General features: G+C 37.7%; 1 protein-coding gene across 1 annotated transcript in view; it reads right to left on the reverse strand.

Annotated features, from left to right (window-relative positions):
* The window catches only part of LOC135093279 (uncharacterized), a 46,678-nt gene extending 43,465 nt beyond the window's left edge, over window positions 1–3,213 (reverse strand). Inside the window, exons 1-2 of the mRNA XM_063992400.1 lie at window positions 2,709–3,213; window positions 976–1,073 (exon numbers count right to left, since the gene is read on the reverse strand). Coding sequence (XP_063848470.1) covers window positions 976–1,073; window positions 2,709–2,816 — 206 coding nt within the window. The 5' untranslated portion in view covers window positions 2,817–3,213. The remainder of the gene's footprint in view (window positions 1–975; window positions 1,074–2,708) is intronic.
* Window positions 3,214–24,369: the final 21,156 nt, after the last annotated feature.

A 24,369-nucleotide genomic window follows, 5' to 3' on the forward strand; every position in this document is an offset into this window, starting at 1 on the left:
CTATCATTCCATCACAAAACTGTATGAGGGCAAGACACTGGCACTGACCGCTGCACTACTGAGTCCGTCATTTAAGCGGTTGTCTTTGTCCTACATTCACTGCTTGTTTTGGCCACTTGTATTCACTATCTGAGTATCAGTGACTCGTATCCAGTCTTGAATAAAGAAGCACATGAAAAACACAACTCACACACATCACTCAATTCGTTTTCAGTATTCCTTGTCCTTGTCATCACACTTTTTCCCAAGACAACAATTACGGCGATCATAAATACACAGCTAAGCTCACCGGCACCAGCAGCTAACAGAGAAGAAAGTTCATAAATATTTAGATGAACCAAACCCCGGGGCGTGTTGGCCAGCCATCTCCCTCCTCTCTTCCCTCTTTTCATTAATTCTCCTTTGAGCCGATTCACATCCCGCGCTAGGACCTCGCTGCTGCTAGTGGCCGTTAACGTGATTTAAAACACCCCTCTTCAGTTGCCAGGCACTAGATTTTTTTTTCTTTTTTTTCTTTTTTCATGTAAGAGGGGCACTGGCCAGCAGTAACTAAAAAGAAAGTTTCGGGATTTCACGGACTTCAGTGTTTCAAAGATTTTTTTTTTTTTTTCATTGGGTCTGTTACAGTCTGTCAGGAGCACTCAGAGAATTTTTGCTTTTCTGTCAACAAACAATGTCACGTTAAGGAACTTCTCATTGCTGATACGAATAATGCCGTTTCTACCTGTCAAACAACAACAACTACTACTACTAGTACTACTACTACTACTACTACTATTACTACTACTACTACTACTACAATAATAATAATAATAATAATAATAATAATAATAATAATAATAATAATAATAATGCACATACAAGAAGGTCTATATAACGAAAACAACACTAATAACAAGACTAACACCAATACCACCACCACCAGCACCACCACAATAACAACACACCACAACACACCACAACACCTGGCCACACCTGAGCTTAGTCCCGTTGGAGAAGATGAAATAGGCCACCTCTGCCCTCTCCAGCTGCAACGCCGTCAGCAGCATGCCCAGCTCCACCGTGCCGTCCACCTGCGCCACACACCACCACCACGATCAGGCACCACCACCCTGCAGCCTAGGCCACACTTCTTCGCACACACACACACACACACACACACACACACACACACACTTCGCTCTCTCCTAACACTATTTCCAAAGGTTACAGAGAACATTAATCTCGTTTTAATTAGTGTTTTTGCTATTGATGATGGATATTACTTGTTAAACTATCACTAGAATTATGGGATTATCCTTAAAAAGCCTAATAATTTCCAAGAGAGCAAGTTTTCATGTTTAAGATAAAAACTGTTTCCTGTTTATGATAAAATAAAAAAATCCTCAAACTGTCACTGGCATCATGAAACGTTCTTGAAAACTAATAATTTCTACTAAAACCAATTTTTCATGTTTTTTTTTTTTTTTCTTTCATCGCAGATATAGAAAACTCCATAAACTGTCATTGGAATAAAATCATCCCTGAAAATCTTACTAACTTCCACAAAGCCTGTTTTCATAGATGTTTTTGCCATTCATGATATAAATACTCGTTAAACTATCGCTAACATCATAAAAACAGCCCTGGAAATCTTCATTAACTTCTACAGCCGGTTTCCATGGATGTTTTACCATTGATGCTTGGGAATACTCGTTAAAATATCACTAAAAGCTTAAGAAAACAGCCCAGAAAACCTCCAAAAACGACTTCCGCTAGAGCCTATTGAAAGCAGGCAAGGTATGGTAACGTTTCAGAATTCTGCCCTTACTCTTACTGATCATCTCTCAAGTACACGCTGCCAGTATCGTATTATTTTTCCTTACGCTTCCAAGTAAATCTCTTACCGTTGTCACCACTCCCTCATCATCCTCATTTTTTTTTTTTTTTTATCTTCCCTGCCGGTGCTGGTTCACTCGAGGTTTGTCCAGAAGTCCAGGGAAGGGAAGGGGAGGAAAGGAATGTTTCAACAATCTGGCCTTAAACATGGCGAAAGAGCAGAGGTTAGTGCTTACAAGCGAATTCGTCCCTTGTCGAGTGTGGTCCATTGGAAACCAAAAGAAGATTTTATTGAGGCAATGAAGATCACGTAAAATATAAGAATAGCATTAGACACGACAATAATGTATCTGAGCATTTAAACCATCCCAAGAAACCGTGAGCCGAATATACCATCAACCGAATTCATCCTCAGAGCAACAAGGAGATGCTTACACCGTGACGGCGGGGTGCAAATGAGGCATCGAACCGTACATCTAGCATGCTGTTCGCGCATTCGCTGATCCCGTGTTCTGGATAGACCTTGAGTGAACTTAACTGGTCACTATCATGTTACATTTCTTTGTATACATCAGCATATTAACCAGAACTTTTTTTCTACGGTGTTCTTTTAGACTAGCTGATACTCCATCACTGTTTCCTCCTCTTCCTCCGCCTGCAGCTATTTCAGTTCTCTATTTTCCTTTTCTTCCTAATCTTTCTCTTTTTCTCGACCTCTTCACTCTTTCTCTTTGCCATTCTTTTGCTAACCTCGTCACTGTCAAGATAAAGATGCTACAGGTATGCTTAGCTATCTTCACCTAGCTTACTGTTTCATCTCTCTCTCTCTCTCTCTCTCTCTCTCTCTCTCTCTCTCTCTCTCTCTCTCTCTCTCTCTCTCTCTCTCTCACCTGCTTGCCAAGAGTGTTAATCTCGTTCTGGTGGGTGACGACGTTGGCCACGAGGATGCAGTTCTGGATGATGAGGGCGGCGATGGGGATGAAGGGCAGCGTCACCATCTGCAGCTGGTGCCATCGCTTGCCCGTCCTGCTCACGGGGTTGAAACTGCAGCAACCGGCGCGCACTGTCACCAGGGAGGAGGTTTCTGTGGCCGAGGCGGAGAGGTCGCTCTGGCTGTCCTCCTCGTGGTCGTCCTGGGATGGTGAAAGTGTTTGCGTCTCAGTCAAGGCATGAGAACTCTACCACATATTCTCCGTGGTCTTGATTCTCCCTGGTCCCTGATTCTTGTAGTATGGACTGTCTTGAGTGTCACGGGTTTTATGGAAATATCCTTAATCTACTAATTTCGAGACATTTCCATTTCTTCCTAGGCACAAGGCAACCACAAACACTATTTCGTCACCAGTAATGAGTGGTTTGGTAGCCATTAGGAGGTGAAACGTAAATATATGTAACAGTGACTTCTGGAAGGCAACTCGGGAATGCACGCGTGAAAACATCTCCTTATCACTCATCTGTCAAATCTATAATAAAACAGTTGATGTGTTGGATCAAACTAGTTAGATAGCGCGCTCGCTGAAACCGACTAAGAATTTTGTTATCTTTTTTGGCGCCCACTGTATTTCTGAGCAAAAATATGTTGTTGTTTTTTCTCATTCATGATGTACACAATGAAAAAAATACCACAAAAATTAATGAGCTTAATTAATCTAAACCTAACCTTAACTTAACCTAGTCTAATCCTCTGATGGAAATGCTGATGCTATTACAATATTATCTATTGTCTGTCTGTCACTCTGTTGCAGATATAATGCCAGACAGACAGACAGACAGACAGACATACGGGCAGGAAAAGATGGTGAGAGTGAAGAAGTTATCATGCTAGACAGACACAGAAAGAGAAAAAGATAGTGAGAGGTGAAGGTCGGTCTATCATGCCATGTGAAGACAAGCATGGATGGCAACAATGTCCCTGCCTGATGGTCTCATGCGCTTATTGGTCTAAGTATTCCTGTCTGGTTCTCAAATGTGCAGCAATTTAACTTCATATTCCTATTGCCAAAACCCGCTCCTGATAAAACTCACTTTATTTTATTTCCAAGCAAAAACAAACTACATTTTCCACTTCAGTTAGGTAACACAATAGTTTCCAAAACAAATTAGATAGATAAAGTTCCTTAGTGTGTTACATTCGACGACTCTTAACACAAAAACAATCTCATTTTAAAAATTTCAACTCATTTTTCACATCCTGCCTCATTTCCTTCCACGTAAACTGCTTCATCACATAGAGTGTTATCTAAAATTACAAACCGTTATTCTGCCTCCCTTCCTCTTTTCAATTGTATGATCTGACACTTATTGGGTGTGGCAACATTCAACGATGAGACCACCTTCTCATAATTCTGATAAGCCTTTTGACTATACTCTTTAGGGACTGTCACCTTCAGTGGACTTTTTTTCTTTTTTTTCTTTTTGTTGACTTTAGCCAGAGCCCCTCCTACATAATTAAAAAAAAAAAAGAAAAATTACTGGAAAAGAAAAGAAAAAAACTGGTCAAGAGAGTCCGAATCTCCGCTGTCTTTGAAAGTAACAGTCCAGGGCGTTAAAAAAAAAAAGAAGAAAAAAAAGGCGTAGACAGGATGACAATTCTTAAAGTGGCTAGACTTGTCCCACTCTTGGAATATAAATATTGCAGAGGAGGGGAGTGTTCTACAGAGGAAGGGGAGGGAGGTGGAAGGGGGAGGATAAGGGAGTGAACTACAGAGGAAAGGGAGAGAGGCGGAGGGAGGGAGGGAATGTATTACAAAGGAAAGGGAGGAAAGGGAGGAAAGGGAGGGAGGGAGGGATGGAGGAATGTAATACAGCGGAAAGGGAGAGAGGGAAGAGGGAGTGTACTAAAGAGGAAGGGGAGAGAGAGGGAAGGAGGGGGGGGGGTGTACCCAGTCCTCTCATTCCTCTCGATGTAAACTATATCATGTGTGTTGTAAATTAATTCCTCTCTCTGGACTCTCGTCAAGGCCTTGTTTAAGCATTTTGTGCTGACTCGAGGGGTGCTTCAAACTCTCTTAGCTTTCATTACATGAGAAGATAAAGAAAGATACTCGTACGTTTGAATGTTCTTGACTAATACAGGATGCAAGTTACAAGTACAGAGCTGCTGGAAGGAGATTGGCTCATTTTGTGACGGTAAGCAGCCATCTGTACTGGGAGAAATTATCAACTTTTGGAAATGATGAAATAGGACTAAACGAAGCGACCATTAGTGGATGCAGACTAGAAATACGGCCCATATGTCACAAATATATAGGAATTTCATACTAGAACAACGAGATATTCAAGACAGACAACAGATCAGATTACATATAAACAAATAGATAAATACTCCGATTAAGAACCATTTAGAAGCGAAATAAATGAATATATTAAACAAATAAATGAATAAATAACAAACAAATACTTTAATTAGGAGCTATTTAATGTGATAATATGGAAACTTTGAAAGAATGAACAGGAATGAAAGGCATTAAATAATACATTTTTTTTGTGAGGTAGGGGAGTGAAATTCCTTTTTATAGAGGACGAGTGAGGCTTTCTCGCTGTTGAAGGCAATGGTTAAGTTCTCCGAGGCTCACCTTTATTCTTGTTTCCTTTTCCATTTATACATATATTATACCGAATTAATATGGGAATATGTGGTTATATAGGTACTTATTTATCTATCTATCTATCTATCTATCTATCTATCTATTTAACTATCTATCTTTCTATCTATCTATCTATCTATCTATCTATCTATCTATCTATATACTAGGCCGGCAATCCTACACGAGGTGGTGCAAACAAAACACCATACACACACACACACACACACACACACACACACACACACACATGTATTATTCACACTCTAAAAGCCCTGTCGGCCCCGGTTGGAAAGGAATGCCACGCTCCCGAACTGTAATACTGTAAGTTAGTCCATGAGATGATGCATTCCTACTAGGTTTACATAGCTAGTTTAAGAAAACAGAAAGAGTTTTGATCTAATATGAGATTAATGAAACCAGAACCACTAACATAAGAAGGAGAGGTAAGCGAGGAGTCACCTGGTGCGATACTCGAAGTGGTGAAGAGACGACGAAGGCAGACACGGAGGAATATGACCCAGCTACTTTATTGCTAGTGAGTGACTGAAGTGAGTGACTGAACAATACTCTTAGGGAACTAACATCCTCAGTGGGACTTTTTTCATGCTATTTTGTCGCTCTTGACTAGCGTCCCTCTCACTTAAAATGAATAAATGAATAAATAAACTAAACAAATAAATAAATAAATAGGATACCACGTACTACTAGTTAAGTCAACACACACATATTAAAACTCGGGAGAGAGAGAGAGAGAGAGAGAGAGAGAGAGAGAGAGAGAGAGAGAGAGAGAGAGAGAGAGAGAGAGAGAGAGAGAGAGAAAGTAGTAGTAGTAGTAGTAGTAGTAGTAGTCAAAAAAGCACAGGGAGAAGAATTACACAGGACAACCAAACAACAAAGAAATGTTACGTCTTTGCACGACTATTTAGTAAGGAGACAGGATAGTACAGCAAAGAGAAGGAGGAGGAGGAGGAGGTGATGAAAAAGAAGAAAGATGAGAAGAAGAAGGAACAGAGGAAGAGAGAACGAGCAACAACACCAGCAGTAGCAGACAATATCTTGCCACTTACCAGAGGAGGAGGCGAGTACCGAATGGTCCTGATGTGAAGGGTGAGGAGAACGATGACGCGGACGAGGAGAGTGGAAGGGAAGGAGGAGAAAGAAACATTATTAACTTTGTACGTACTTAAGAAACATTATTAACTTAGTATAAGACTGAAAACATTACACGTGTCCTTCATTGTTTGGATTTTCAGCACCAAAAATGGTATAAGTACTCATCTTTTAGGGTTTTTGGCGAAAGTTTTGCTGTTGCACTAGATATCGCAAGTATTTGATAGCGTCTGACGTAAAACTTGAATTTCCAATCTACCTTTCTACGACTTCTATTTTTTTCTTCTTTCTCTGACTTCATCTCAAATTTACTTTTTGACCGTTCTACTGCTGTTGTGGTAGACGTTCATTGTTCTTCTCCTAAGTCTATTAACAGTGGTGTTCCTCAAGGTTCTGTCCTGTCACCCATTGTTTTCCTATTATTCATCAATGATCTTCCAAGCAAAAATTATTGATAATACCACTCTGCATTTTTTTCGCTTTCTTTTTATGCTTCCAACCATTTGTCAATTAAATCACTCACGTAGGGAAGCCACAGAACGCCTGACTTCAGATTTTTCTAAAATTTCTAACAGGGTAAAACAAACAAAATGTTGTTCAGTGCCTCAGAAACAATTTTTCTATCAACTCGAAACAACCTTCAAGTTGAATATCCCCTCTTCTTTAATAACACTCAACTGTCCCCCTCTTCGACATTGAACATCCTCGGTCTGTCCTATACTATTAATCTAAACAGGAAACTTCACATCCTGTCTTTCACTAAAACAGCTTCTATGAAGTTAGGTGTTCTGAGTCGCCTCCGTCAGTTTTTCTCAACACCCCCCCAGCTGCTAACTCTGTACAGGGGCCTTATCCGTCCATGTATGGAGTACGTTTCACATGTATGGGAGGGGTTCACCTATACCACTCTTTTGAACAGGATGGAATCAGAAATATTTTGTCTTATCAACTCCTCTAACTGACTCTCTTCAGCCTCTCTCTCATCGCCCCACTGTTGCTATCTCCCATTGCTACTTTCATGCTAACTGCTCTTCTGATCTTGCTATCTACATGTCTCCCCTCCTCTCTCTTTCTCTCACTCCCTACTGTTCCTATATTTCCTCCTTCCTATGACTAGCACCTTCAGTGGGCTTTTTTTTTTTCTTTTTTTTTTTCACTTTATCTTATTTTTTTGCCCTAGAACATAATCCACTCCAACATAATAAAAAAAAAAAAAAATCTCTACCCACATTCCAGCCCTTGTCCTCGCCCACACACTTCACGTTAAGCCGCACCAGTGCCCCTCCAGCTGCAGTACCGGCGGGACAGTGAAAATAAAAACAAAACCTAAGAACACTACGGTAATCTTCCACGACCCTCCTGCAGTATAAAGAATAGATAGACAGATAGATAGATAGATAGATATAGATAGATAGATAAATAGATAGACAAATAGGCAGATAGTTCGATAAATAGATGAACAAACATAGAGAGAGAGAGAGAGAGAGAGAGAGAAGAAAAAAAGAACAAGAACAACAAGAAGAAAAAAGAACAAAGGAAAGAAGGAAAAGAATGACAGATAGAAAGAAATAAAGGGGAGGAAAGAAAAAAGGATAACTATTTCAAAACGAATATTTCAAAACAAGAAAAGAAGAGAAGTGTGAGCAAATAAATAAACTGTTTGTGACAATATGAAATTTCAATATGCATAAATTAATCAGAATATTGAAAACTATTACAATGTAAACTCTCTCTCTCTCTCTCTCTCTCTCTCTCTCTCTCTCTCTCTCTCTCTCTCTCTCTCTCTCTCTCTCTCTCTCTCTCTCTCACACACACACACACACACACACACACACACACACACACACACACACACACACACACACACACACACACACACACATGCTACTTACAATTCAGTGTCAGTCATCGCGCAGGTCACCAGGAGGAAACACGTGCAGGTCACCAAGAGGATGGAACGTGTAGGTCACTAGGAGGAAGCCACGTGCAGGTCACCAGGAGGCCACGTGCAGGTCACCAGGACTCGAGCGCAGGTCACTATGGAGGGTCACGTGCAGCTCACCGGGACTCACGCGCAGGTCACCAAACAAAGGCCACGTGCAGGTCACCAAGCGAAGGCCACGTGCAGGCTACTGGGACTCACGTGCAGGAGGCGGCCACGTGCAAGTTCACTAGAAGTCCACGTGCAGGTCACCAAGAGAATACCACGTGCAGCTCACCAAGCGAGGGCTATGAGTAGGTCACCGGTCAGCAGGAGGGTCCACGTGCAGGTCACCTGTGTCATCTGCAGGTCATCAAGAGGAGGAGACGTGCAGGTCACTACAAGAAGGCCACATGTACGTCACCAGAAGAGAACCACGTGCATGTCACCTGGAGGAACCCACGTGCAGCTCATCAGAACTCACGTACCAGGTCATCATCACCAGGATACACGAGTTACCAGGAAGCAGCGTGGATTACCAGTAGCAGGTCACAGTGGTCACCAATCACAAGGGACCACGTGGGGGTCACCACTTCAAGTGAATATCAGATCACGTGGTCACCAGAAGGTTGCACTGTCATCACTCAACCACGAGGTTACTAAGGGCAGGTCACGCAAGAAATCATCAGGTGGCCAGGGAGGCAGGCCACCGGGAGGTTACACCACACGTTGAAGGGGCAGAAGGAGGCTGGTGAGGTGAGCATGTAAGGGCGTGGAGGACAGAAAGGGAAGGAAGAGAAGGAGGGAGACCCGTACACGTAAAGTGGTGCTGTAATGGGAGGTGAAGGAGGTAAAGGAGGAAGAGGGGCGGACTGCAGCGTGGAGGCGGCGAGGCGAGCGAGGAGGAGAGACGCTGCGGACGCCCGCCCGAGACTGTTCACGTCACCGATCTGTCTGTCACACTCTTCCTTCGCCAGCCTCGCCATCCCTCCCGTACCCTACCACCCAATCCCACCCCCTACCCTTCTCTCTCTCTCTCTCTCTCTCTCTCTCTCTCTCTCTCTCTCTCTCTCTCTCTCTCTCTCTCTCTCTCTCTCTCTATCTCAGCAGGAAGCACCACAGACATCAGTCAGACACACACATATACGGTCGTCATGGAAGTAGCCTCCTATCATTACCCTGAACATCTCCGCATGCGCAGCAAATCTCACCTTACGAACACTTCCTTGAAAATTAATGGTGAAGGGAATTTCCACGTTAAATCTAACGCCACTCATTAAGCTCTTAATTAACATCGCAATAGACGCAAGTGAGTTCCTGCCCTTCCTGGAAAGAAAAAAAAGGAAAGCCACATTACTATCGCCGCGTCTCGCACACCCAAGCAAACTGAAAAGCTCGCCTCCAGGACAGTTTCGCATGTGTGCCACTACTCTAGATGTGACAGCAATCCTCTGCATGCGAGGCAGATTCACTCTTAAGAAAGATCCGTCACTTTGGGTTGCGGAGCAGCGGGCCGTATCCCTGAACCGTTCGGCTTCCAAAGCATCATGTGGACGTTGACATTCACGCACTGGGCTATATACATACTTGGTAATCTCAAAGGTTGGAGGGACACCTTACTTGTAGTCAATATGCCTTATTTTATCCCTTGCCATTCCTTTCACTGGCACTACAGTGTGATGTAGCTGCACTAAAGCACGGTGATGTCTCGTGAAGCCCTTTCTACATATCTACAGCGCAGATCACAGTATTGCTCTAAATCTTTCTACTGCAGCTTCCTGTCTTTCATGTATAGCAGTGACGTCCCCCACCCTTTTTTTTTTTTTTTTTTTTTTTTTTACTTCTAACATATCCACACGCTTTCCCACGCCTCTAATTGTGTTGATATGAAATTATTTTTTAATTTTTTTTTTTACAGTATATGTTAGCACTGTTTACGAAAACAAAGATCTTTGTTTAGATCAAAACGAATGCAACAAATACTCGTAATACAGCCACGAGACATTTTGATAAACATTTGTTTCAAAAGGAGCGAAGGGAAAAGTTTATAAAGGAAAATTATAAAAATGTGTTTGTACAGTTCCAATAACTACAGAAAAAAAATTGGAAACATGGCATGCAATATTTGGAAATACTGACAACATTCAAATGAACATACAACAAATTTAGTGAACTACTGACTCCATTGTATGAACAATTTCATTAACTAGATATAAAAGTATGAAGACATGGCACATATATAATATTTCCAATTATAACAGTATTGAAATGTAAGACATAATGTAGTGAGCAAATCAAAGATTCGTGAAGTTTCATTATAATTAGGAAACGTCAAGGCATGGCACTTACATAACATTTAGAGCGCCCATAATACGCGATGCATGCAATTCTCTGGAATCCTTGTCTCCAGCTGTCAATATCAGTGCGTTTAAACTAAGTCATGAGCCACGAAGAAAAAAAAATGTATAGGGTTTATTTGTCTTGTGCAGGACCTGACAATGCTTCAGGAATGCTCTGACTCCTTGTCCTGTTCTCAGCTTGAAACGCATTTGCTTCCGGCTTCTGTGGTCTTCGTTATTCTTTTTCTTCAACTAATCTCTCTGATTCAAGCCTCCTCCTTGTAAAATAACTTCACCTAATTGGGTAATCATTGCAGTTTAGACATCCTGTCCATTCACTAATATGCACGTGGTATAAGGGCGGATAACCGAAACAGAAATGAAGAGTGATCATTTTTACATCTTGAGTTTCGTTACCATCTCGCAGGGGTTACCCTTCCCCTTCCTGAGAGGGCAGAAAAGTAATGGTCTTGCCAGCGCGGGTCTAACACTGCTGTGTACACTCTTAAAGACTATGGCAGTACATAAACAAACTCAAATATCTGCGACACAACACTATGGTCTCCGGACCCATCACTAGCAAAAACCAGATGCAATGTCAGTAACACTGTAATTTGTATGGAACCAATTATTAGCAAATAGTGCTGCAGTATAGCATCATTTCTGCTGTCCATTCAGATTGTCCTCATAAAAACTGTTGCAAACACACACACACACACACACACACACATTACAAACTACACTGTATTTTTTCTTATATAATCTCTTGTAAACAAAAATCAGACAGGATCTATGTATCACAAGCTCTCCCGTCTCCACAGCAAGAAGGAGGACAGGAACAGGATAATATGGAACTGAGTCTATATAGATGACAAGCTGGTAATTTATCGGATTTACAGAACGACAGCAAACTCACGAAAAAGCTGATGTGATGTGGAAAGATTTATAATTATGGAAAAAAAAATAGGGAAATTAGTAAATATGATGTCTCACGTGGAGAGAGAAAAAAAAAAAAAACTGAGCTGCTGGAGAGGAAGAACAGAGACACAAAAGCTGTGGAAGATTACACAAGGACAATACAAGCACAACACATTACTAGATAGGAAGTGCAATGATTTGAGTGAGTGTGTGTGTCTGTGTGTGTGTGAGAGAGAGAGAGAGAGAGAGAGAGAGAGAGAGAGAGAGAGAGAGAGAGAGAGAGAGAGAGAGAGAGAGAGAGAGAGAGAGAGAGAATACCAGGAATCAATAATGAACACTAACCAAGAAAATTACTTTAATATAACAGAGAAAGAAAAGAAATGGAAAAAATGAACAGCAAGAAGGAAAAAAAATAGCATCAGAAAATTTGAAGGGAAACAACTTTCGGAATTCAACTTAACAAGGCCATTGAAGTGATGAAGAAGGAAATATTAGCGAGGGATACGACATATCAGAAAAAGTGTGTATCAATCTTCGGTGTGTCAAGGAAGAGAAAATCCTCAACAGATCAATAAGGGAAAGAGAAGAGAGACAACGACTGACACGAGTGATGGATCGCGGAAGTGCAAGAAGGGAGAAATTTGGTGAAAGAAATAACAGAGCATCTCCAAAGAATAAGGACATACACAGAGAACGGAGCTAAATAATCGGACATTTTTAGACCCCAATGAGATGCCGAAAAAAAAAAATTATGTTAGCAGGTTCTTGAGAGAGAGAGAGAGAGAGAGAGAGAGAGAGAGAGAGAGAGAGAGAGAGAGAGAGAGAGAGAGAGAGAGAGAGAGAGAGAGGATCTAAATGAATAAGAGGAGGGCTAAGTTACTAAATTAAATTAATTAAATTAACGAGGGAGAGAGAGAGAGAGAGAGAGAGAGAGAGAGAGAGAGAGAGAGAGAGAGAGAGAGAGAGAGAGAGAGAGAGAGAGAGACTAAAGGAGGGATTGTTATATTGAAAACAACGTGAATGGTATCATTTCAACGATAACTCAATTTAATGATTACTTGAAAGAGAAAATCCTGACATAGTGAGCCTGGGTGAAGGGAAATTGAGAGACTCGTTAGAGACATGAGAACTGTGGAAGACAAATGATTATGAAGAGGGACATAAGAGGGAAGAAAGGAGCTTGTGTAATGTTTTAGGTGAAAAGGATCTATAAGTAGACGGAGTTGAGGAAATGGAAGGCGTCTGGCAGAAACACTGGAGATAAGAATAAAGGGAAGATAGAAAGAAAGAGAAATAACCTAGTGGTGTATTATGTTCTTGTTTATGTAAGAGGAGCTGCGGCTAAGGGTAACGAAAAATAAATAAATAAATAAAAAAGAGGCCCATTCAGGGTGCCAGTCCCCAAAGAGTGCAGTCAAAAAGGATTATCTACCTCACAAATGATAAAGGAGAGAGCAGATTGATTGGAGTGTACTGAGTGACGAAGGGAATCAGGGCCGCCCCTCCCTGAACGCAGAGCGCGCGCTGTGTCTCATCTTACAAGGGGGCCACATTTTGCGCGAAGGGACGCATTTGCTTATATGTGCAATGGAAGCGTATATGCGCTACCGTGAGGAAGGAGAAAGAAAAGAGACATGTACTCTGACCGAGCATGCGTCGTTGCAATGACTGACAACACTCGACATCTGACCAATGAGAGGGGTGCGTCGGCAGCCACTTAAGAGATTTGCTTATTTATTTATTTAAGTTTGAAGTTATTTTTATTTAATATTATTTATGTATTTATTTCAGGTTGAATTTTTTTTTTTCATTTTATTTGACCCATAGAGCCAAACTGCTGTATCTATACTTACAGTACATTTGTTACTGATAATAAATATTTCTCAAGTTAAATGGCATGCTGTTATACGGTCATTGTGTACCTATGACACGTTTGGGATGGAGAGAGGTGGGAGAGGAGGCTCAAAAAAATTTCGCTTAGGGACCTAATTTGATAAGAGGCGGCCCTGAAAGGAACAATTAGATAGAGGACTTGTGTGTGGAATTAAATGGACAATGGAATATATCAGAAAGCTGAAGAGGACCACTTTCAGGAGAGCCATGAAGAACAAACTTTCCCCACAGACATAGAAGGCTGAAATAATCTGGATAAGCTCAGGAAGTATTCATGGCATAAGAAAACGTTGGATGCTAAGTATAAGATATGGAGATAGGACAGTATGAGTGTGACTCCTTTCCTATATGATAAAACTAAATAAACACACACACACACACACACACACGTAATCAACAGGGAAATGAAATTATCCAGTTACTATAAAACATATTGTTTATTGTTTCAAGTCCACAGCATATCAAATATGCAAACACAAACACAATAAAAAAAATCACAAACCTTTTAGGCTCATGATAAAATGACAATAACAACATTCTGTAAGCAATAACAAGTGACATAATGCAACACCTGCAAGCTGCAGGCATCAGGTAAAATGCAGCACAGCCAAGACTGATGTGGCTCCCTCATCTCTGCTGATCACCAGTCTACTTTACTTCCTTACAACATTTTATTCAGTGCAACCTTGGTTGCTGTGAGAAAATAATAAAAAAAATAAAAAGAAAAAAACAACAGTAAAATATTGAAGGTTTCATTCTTCGATTGCCACTCATCATCCGACAGTTTCTCTCTAAGTGGGGATGACAGCAATCAACGTGGCCTGTATTTCATAACTTCAAAAGAACAAGAGTCAGGAAAACAGGGAAACTGATAATTAGATGAAGGGTGCCAATTACTGGATCTCAATTACAGCTGATACTTAGCTGCTGCTGCTGCTGCTGCAGAGAGAGAGAGAGAGAGAGAGAGAGAGGAGAGAGAGAGAGAGAGAGAGAGAGAGAGAGAGAGAGAGAGAGAGAGAGAGAGAGAGAGAGAGAGAGAGAGAGAGAGAGAGAGAGAGAGAGAGAGAGAGAGAGAGAGAGAGAGAGAGAGAGAGCTGTAAATCCAACATTAATTACAGCCGATAAGAATTTTATTTACCCTGTCTATCCATCATTAATCATTGATTATTACACAAACACCAGCATTACCTTGAACTAATACTGCCAGCATCTAAAACCAGCAAGAATACAATATACATGGATGTACTTGGACTGTTACTGCTTGCCAAGGTTTAAAATGATATTAAAGTGAGAGACTCTAATACTAAAGGTAAAAAGGTCAAATAAAGCACCCATATATGAGAATACACCTTGGTTCATAAGACCAACAAAGAAGTCAGTCAGATATAAACCAATGCACTGGTAACACAAACATACTGAAAAGTAAGTCACACTGGAAAATGACCCCATTAGGTACTCTGAGTCATCACACAAATTCTTCTTGCCATCAACTTTGTTTAGTGCTGTCAGAGCCAGTGTCATTTTCATAGTTGTCTGCTTGCACTGTACATAGCTGACAGCTGTAAACACTTTATAGGCTCTGTTTTATCCCTATATTTGGCTAATCTTTTATCCAAGTCTTCAGCCATGTTGTTGTGGACAGCATGTTGTGTTACTAGCTGTCCTCTTATATGTGGCTGTCCACCTGCGACCTGTGCATGCTCAGAACTCAACGTTGATGAACAAAACCATGTTAGTAAGCATATCCACCTGCTGCTGTCCACAAGATGGATAAGGACTTGATTAAGATTAACCAAATATAGAGATGAAATAGACCCTATAAAGTGTTCACAATAGTCCAGCTTTTGTTTGTAAACAATGAGTGGACAGCTATGTACAAAGGGACAACTTTGAACACAACACTGGGACACCTCATTGCTCCAGGCTGTAGACTAAATGCACACACAAGCCTCTGATTCGTAATGTGGAAAATACCACAAAGAAAATAGTCAATTCTTCCTACAAACACAATGGTAATTCTTATTATAAAAAATACAAGATAAATTAACAATAATAATAAAATAACATCAACATCATTAATAATAATAATAATAATAATAATAATAATAATAATAATAATAATAATAATAATAATAATAATAATAATGATGATAATAATAATAAAAGAAAAAGAAACATTTTTCCTAGTACCCTGTTAGGCATAAACACCACCATAAAACTACTCTAATTTAGTTGCCTGGATCCTACCACATACTCTATGGTTCTTGAATTTTCCATTTACCGATAATGTAACAGTGTAAGGCAAGGCAATTTCACCTGAGAAATGTGCACTGCAATAAAACATCCCTCATGTGTGGTGGCACATTAGTATTCATTCACAGAGACGAGATTTAGCTCCATGTTCCGAAGATACTAAACATTTACAGTATCATGGAGATTTGTGGGGGGCGGAACGGTTCATATGCTAACAGAGCTATGACAGTGGAATGGAGATGTGTGTATGTGTGTGCACATACACACATACTGCTAACTGCTCCACCTCACCAAAAACATGAGCAGTTAAGGTGGAGGCAACTTGAATCTTTTTTTTTTTTTTTCACATGCTGAGCTAAAGGAAGATAAATTACACAGTCCAGAACTAAGTCCCAATATGTATGATTTTTTTTTTTCCTGTGATGATAGTACATAACTGCTACCAGCCTTTACATTTCCAACAAGAAATTCTATAGTAAAGAACATCAACCACTACTTAATTATATCATGACTGTCAGTGCTACACTAAATTAACTCTGAGTCCATCTGTTCAGCGGTAGCATCAAATGGCGTCCCTTCACTCTGCTTGTGTCATGCAGCCAAACTTACTGAAATGGCTTGTCTGGAGAGTTACTGGGTTCATCCAATGACTATTACCTGTCTCTGTCACTCTTGCTTTCTCATGAATGATTTCCTCAGTTATGAGTATCAAATGAACTCAAGGAGTAACAAAACAAGAATAAGAATATTTTCACAATGCATATCTGTGAGCCAATGCCAAGACTGAGCTGCCCTGTCTACTCACCAAGCCCATCATGCTTTAGTTTTACAACAAATACAATTCTCAAGAGGAAGCACAACATTCTATTGCTGTGACAATACATAACACCATCAAGCCAACAGCTACATATTCCACACTGGTTGAGCCATTGTAAATCATTCACCTTTTCAAAAAAGTATTGGCTATCTAGTCAGGGTTTGAATAAAATCTTTGCTATTGCCTTGTGAACAGTGAGAAAATTCATTTGTTGTATGTTTATTATTAATTTTCAAAGCACCCTTCATTAGATTCTATTTCTTTATGTATTTTTAAACACCCTTTCAAGCTTCTAATTTATCACCCTTCCTCTTCCTATTATTTATCAATGATGGCATTTGATCTCTGTATTCTTTTCAATTATAATGATAATTTTATCTTTTAACATTCTCAAAAGGAATTAAATGAAATAAAGAAAAAAAGAAAAAGATAAAGAAAACATAGAAAGGCAATAGAACATTTCTTTTCCTGACATGAGTGAGGAGACAGTTTTCAAATCCCCAGACCTCCTAAAATAATAATAAATATGAAAGGCATTAAAATATGTTCAGTATACATAGCAAAAATTTTGTTTCATTATACTGTACTTCTGAGCGATATCAACAAACTTTTGTTTCGCTGTACTGTACTTCTGAGAGATATCAAAATTCTCTTCTTGAAACTGAAAGCAAATATGAACTGCTTCTGACTTCAAATTATATGGACAGCATGGAAATTTGTTGGATACTGATAGAGCTTAATTCACTCCTCACTCACTCATATTATCAAGGAACACACACACACACACACACACACAAACGTTTCCTATATTAGGCATTTTTCTAACAACAGTGCAAGGCAGAGCTCACCAATCTGTCATTGATGGTGCACAGAGCTGATCACTTTTACAATCATTTCCTCAAAAATTACATTCTGCAACTGCAGAAGTGTGATTTAATCTATGAATTTGGATTCATGGTGCATTTAATACAAATTTATGTGTTTCCATTTGCAAACATATTATTATTTAACAAAATAATCCTGATTACAAATCTACCATTTCTTTTGTAAAAAAAATAAATAAATAAAAAATAAATGAATAAATAAAATAAGTATACTGTAATAATATTCAAAACATATAATCTAATGTAAATTACATTTTATATAATCCATTTAGTGACAGACAATCTCCAAACTAGATTAAATCAACTATACTTTGTCAGAATGGAATAAGTAAATAATGTGCAGTAAAAGTAGTAAATGAATACTTATAAATTATTTTTAACCATCTGATTGCAAAAAAATAAATAAATAAATAAAAAATAAATTAATTAATTTTAAAAAAATAATAATAAAATAAAATAATAATAATAATAATAATAATAATAATAATAATAATAATAATAATAATAATAATAATCTGAAAGTTTATAATATCCTCTAATGGTATCCAGGATAAAAGTGATCTGACACCATGGTAATGTAAGAGACGCATTCAGAACTCAATTAATATATTTTTTTTATTAGTGATTTTCATTTGCAGAAAATAATGAGTTTACTGATTTAGATTTGAAAAGGTGAATTTTCCTTTGTGGCAAGCAGCTCTGGTGATAAGTGTAAGATTATGTTTGGTCATCTGTATCACAGGTGTAGCATATTCACATTCTTTCTTGATCTCTTTCTTTCTTTTACCTTCTCTCTGGCAAAGCTTGAGTTTAAGTTTGAAGCTAATCAATCAGATCAAAGCACTTGATATAAAAAAAAAAATATGCCAATTCACTAAGAGATTATCAAAGATATTTCAAACCTTGTTGAATTCATTTGATACGAGTCAACGACAGAGGCAATACCAACTGTACCCTTAGACTCAAGCAATGCCCATCCTCAATATCTGCAACAATAACCATATTGGCTTCTCAGTGTAAAAATAAGTCTTTAGTGTATCCACCAAACTAGACATACAATACTGTTCTGCTTTCTCCATTCAACTCGGAAATTACTACAAGAACTAACAATTTTACAGATATGAAACTGATATACTATATATACATTATAAATATATCCATATATGTATACATATTCATTACAAATATTTAGAAGACATGATACAATTACTCATTCAACAAGAAAATTTCATAATATTAAGAGAGGATAACCATACTTATAACAAATTAAACTAACACACTTAGTTATATAGCAATGCAAATAGTTTTTGGCTATGACAAAGAGAGACATCAGTTAATGCTAAGAAATATTCTATCAGCAGCTGAAACAAGGGAGTATGCATCTACAACTCAGGGCATAAAATCCTCTTTCCATAGTCCTCACATTCCTCTCAATCTTTCTCTCACTTACTATGTTCCCATCTTACTAGTGGTCCCTTCAAAGCTACACTATCTACACTATTATATCATAATTTTGAAAAGTAGCTTCCATATTCACACTGGTCAGCCTTACTTATCCAATAACAGTTCACCAAACTTCAGTTACCTATGTGTCCCCTGGTTTGCCAAATCATCTAGTTCTGGGTTCTGTGCAGCTGAAAGAACGCAGCACTCCTTGAATGATCTCATTCACACTTGGTTTCTATGTCTGAACCACCTTAAAGGCTTCACCTTATGCACCAATATTGAACCATTCTACAAGTGACTCCTATGCATTCTCAGTATATCATGCACATATTTCATAACCCATCCTTCTACTGTGTACACATAATGCATCACATCATTCCTATAAAATTTACAACTGTTATTTGAATCCTCTTTGTGTTTGGCCTTTATCTAGTGACCAACTCCCTAAAAGAAAAGTGTCAGCTGCCATAAGAGTACAAATCCCACCCAAAGACATTTGGTAGCCACCTCTTATTAAGAAACATGGAGGGGAAACTTACATAAAAATACAACATGCTTTCTAAAAACAACAAACAAACAAACAAACACACACACACACACACACACACACACACACACACACACACACACACACACACACACACACACACACACTAGAACTTGAATGTATCTCGATTTCTGAGCACAAATTAAGTGCCTCCAGTATTACTGGCAAAAGTGTTAAATAATATAGTAATCCTTCTTCATAACAGGCTGGCAAAATTGTTAAATAATACAGTACTCCTTCATAACAGGCTATCAGTTGAATGAGTTGGCCAGAACACAATGACATTAACAATGAAATGGCTCTTAAATAGTCACAAAAACAAATCACTGTATTAAATGTAAGATGCAGATAACAGATACTGATAACTGAAATGCACAACAAACTGTTGCTTTTGATTCATGAGTGAGGGTGGCATGTCTGAGGTAAAGGCTGATGACATGAGTGAGACATTTGGAGCTTTTGATGAAGCCATTTTAGGTACAAGTGGCTTCTTGTTAACCACGACCCTACTCTCTCACCCTCATCCCTTCCTTAGAAGTTTTCCTGACTTTTATTTTATTTACATATATATATATATATATATATATATATATATATATATATATATATATATATATATATATATATATATATATATATATATATATATATATATTTTTTATCTTTATTTATTTATTTTTATTTATTTATTTATTTATTCTATTCTTATTTACTTATTTATTTATTCATTTTATTTTACTTTATTCATTTTTCATTTATTTATTTATTTATTTTATTTATTCTTTTTTTTTTTTTTTTTGCCTAATGTCTGGCTAACAAGTAATGCAGCTAACACTCTCCAACCAGTAGTTCAGCAGTTATTCATATCCTCTACCTAACCGAAAGTATAATGTATTTCCATCTAAAATTGAACAAAAAGCCAGGATGTAATAATACCAGACAACAGTATACCGTGTAATGAACTCCATCAAACTACCAGGATTGTTTCAGAAGTTATTTCCTTTTTTACTTATTCTGTTGATTCATCTACTTCAGATACTGTCTATTAAGTAATTTTTTATAATAATAAAGGATTACTGTATAAATAACACTAAAGAAAATCTGAAATGCAAACAAGCAAATATAGGGTGGTCACAGGACAGTCAAGGCCAACAAAAGAACACTCAGGCCTTGGTGATCATTTGGCCTACTTAAGAATGTGTCAGACACACATTTGCCAAGAGTGTCCTGTCACATCCCAGCAGTGTACCTCGTATCACCAATTCATTCCACCTTCAGATTAATTCCTCAGTGCTTCTGTGATGCTCCAGAAGGGGCCACTACACTGGGAATTGTCCCATGATCTAAAGAAAGGCTTGGCTGTATACTACCTAAGTACAGGATCCTCAGAGAGGAGACAGAACTCCAAGGGACAGAAGGAAAATAAAAGACAGGAAGTTGCAGCTGAGGAAGCTGAAACACCACAAACTTATTTAGATGAAGGGGAAAGCTGTATAGAGGTAGAACAGTCATGGCTGACCAAAAATCACTCAAGTTCTTGTGATAATCTTGGTCTGACTGGTAACATGTTTGACAGACATCTACAGGAAGTGTCCTGTTTAGCTCCTAGCAAAAGACTTTTACAGTGAATTTATTTTGCTTCCAGGTTAATTTCTCTGTTTTCAAAATAATCCCAAGGAGGCATCACACCACACTCAGATTAACATAATTTCTAGGATGTGTTATCTTTACCATGAAATATATTATGGTCACACTAATACCCATCATATAGTCTGAATGGAGACAATCACTAACATCTTGTCGCTGCATTCAGTATATACACAAATCAACTTGATGCTAATTCATAAGTTGGCATCAACTTCTGACAGAACTAATATGTACATTATTTACTTATTGTTGAATTTTTAAAACTTCTTATTTATAAGCTGGCATGAACCTATAAAAAAACTAGAGGATGCTACATCATTTACTTTTTACAGAACTTTTTAAACTTGGGAAGCCAGAAGGATAACTGTACAGTAGGGAAAGCCAAGTTCAATAAGATGAAAGCCACTGTCAGAGGAGAGTTGTTTCACATTCATTATAGCATCAGGTACATTGCTGAGAATAAGAAAATCATACATGAGAGAATGAAGTGACCCACCAGGCAACAAACTGCCAAACTGTTTGACCAGCAAACAGCAGTCATGAAACAGTCAACTAATCTGTCACACTCACTTATACTGTTTTAAATTTTCCCTCACCCTCAAGTCCTCTGACATGTTTACAATCTAAGTTATCAGGTTTTCAGAGATGTGGGGTTCATTGGAGGACTTCAGACTGAGGAACAATGCAGAACACACCAGGAGCACAGCATTTTAATTTACTTGTGTCCATCAATATACTTTTATGCTTCAAACTTGTTAAGCTATGGTCTGATCCTGCCTGTCTCCCCTGAACAGTTATTTAAAATTGAGCAATTTCTGATATGGTACTTCATTAACTTTCCAATAAAATTTGATGTTTCCACAAACAAAAAAAGTGAATCTATCCTGTCCCTATGAGGAAGACATCTTGATATCAATTCCAACAAACTTCTTGCTAAGTTTTCAGAGCTATTTCTATTAGGCTGAAAGTCTACTTGACTTCTCTGACAGCTATCCTGGAAGCATATGCAAAGGAAATAGCAGGGATAGAATAACTGCCACGTACCCATGGAAAATGTTTGAGTGGCATGGCTGGTAAGCTGAGAGATGAAAATATTCAAAATTAAAAGCAGCAGAAAAATGGAAAATAAAGACAGTATCAAGGTTTTTAAAAGTAGTTAACATGAGTAAAATATATGGTCTGATATGTTGAACTGAATGAGACTAATTAGTGGCAGAGACAGGAGTAAATGTGTTACAGCTGCACCTTTAGCAGCTGCCAACCTCAAAACATGAAATTTAGCAATCAACAACAGTTTCACTATCAATAATGAGGATGGCTTAATTTTTACATGTCCCAGAAATGAATTTCTTTTAAAAAGATAGGATGAACAGACTAACATTTGCTACATTTGGTAACAAATTCTTAAAACAAAGTAAACATGCTTGCACTTGCCAATAAAATCTTCATACAATTGTACTGCATTGTATACATATATATACTTTGTACTGTTTGATTGCTGTTAATAATAACTATTTTCAACGTAAAAACTGTACCGTGCATTTGTTATTTTTTTCTTGCTTGCTTGCTTGCCTGGTTCAACAGATCATGATTTAAATAAACAATGCCATTAACAACAGCAATACTGATTGCTCATATTTTTAGTAAGTAAATCCATAAAGTTAAAGTGATTGAATCTAGTAAAAGTATAAAGCTGAAGCATAAATGATCTCTCACACAAGTTGGTGCAAGGTATTTAGTGTTTCAGAAAACTTAAGCATCAAATAAGCAACCATTGATGAGATGTGTGCATTAAATAACTTTTGCTGGGTCACACTCAAGCAGCACACAGTCAATGCATCACTGAAACAAAGTGAAGCCTGAACCTGCTTAGTTATTACATACATACTGCCAAATAACACAAAGCACTAAAAATGTCTCATAGACAGACCTAACTAAGTAGTAACAAAGCAGGCAACACACTGGCACACTGCCCTCACCCAAACCAATCACTTTTCATTTCTCATGACTTGCTTGGCAATATTTCATGCCTTGTACATGCTGGACTTCAAGTCCATTCCGGCCATTTCTCTGCATATACATATTTCTTTTTCATAACTTGTCCAAGTTAAGAATCTGTGTTCTATAAAACTCAGCATCACATACTCCATTTGCACTCATCACCAACAGCAGTCTTGCAGCCTCAGTGTAATATTTATATGTGATGTATTGCACACGTTACTAAGTACATATCGCAGAAAAAATAAATAAATAAAATAAAATAAAAAAATAAATATATATATATATATATATATATATATATATATATATATATATATATATATATATATATATATATATATATATATATATATATATATATATATATATATATATATATATATATATATATACCCCCAGTTTATTGCAGTTCAGTTATCACCGGTTCACTTTTTTGCATATTTTCATTGGAACCTAAATACTTTTACAATGCGGGAAATCCCGCTTTATTGCAGAAAACTAGCTGTTATATTTGATCAAATACAAGCAGGGCACCAGCTGGTGTTGGTTGGTAGGCTATGTGAGCAGTAATTTTCATTGCCACTCTATATATATATATATACTCGTATATATATATATATATATATATATATATATATATATATATATATATATATATATATATATATATATATATATATATATATATATAGACATAACCAGACCATACTAAGAGAATAAGAGGCAGAGAAAAATGAAGGTGCATTTTTTTTACTTATATGAAAATAAAGATGTATTTCTAATTGATATGAAAAGAGATCTAATAAAGACAAGATAAATAAAGGCAAGTATTTAAGCTCATCATACCTAACTTTAACCTGGCCAATGCATATATATATATATATATATATATATATATATATATATATATATATATATATATATATATATATATATATATATATATATATATATATATATATATATATATATATATATATATATATATATATATACCAGTCACCAAAGGTAGGCAACTGTATTCAGTTTTATCACTGAAACAAAAAACCTTTAAAATTGCATTACACTAAATCTCTGACTATAATCATTTAAACACATAATTATTAGTTTATATATAAACTCATTTCTTGACATTTGTGGATTCTATTATACTTTTGTAATTCTGAGAGAGAGAGAGAGAGAGAGAGA

Source organism: Scylla paramamosain, chromosome 42 (assembly GCF_035594125.1).
Source record: "Scylla paramamosain isolate STU-SP2022 chromosome 42, ASM3559412v1, whole genome shotgun sequence".
Classification (NCBI taxonomy): Eukaryota; Metazoa; Arthropoda; class Malacostraca; order Decapoda; family Portunidae; genus Scylla; species Scylla paramamosain.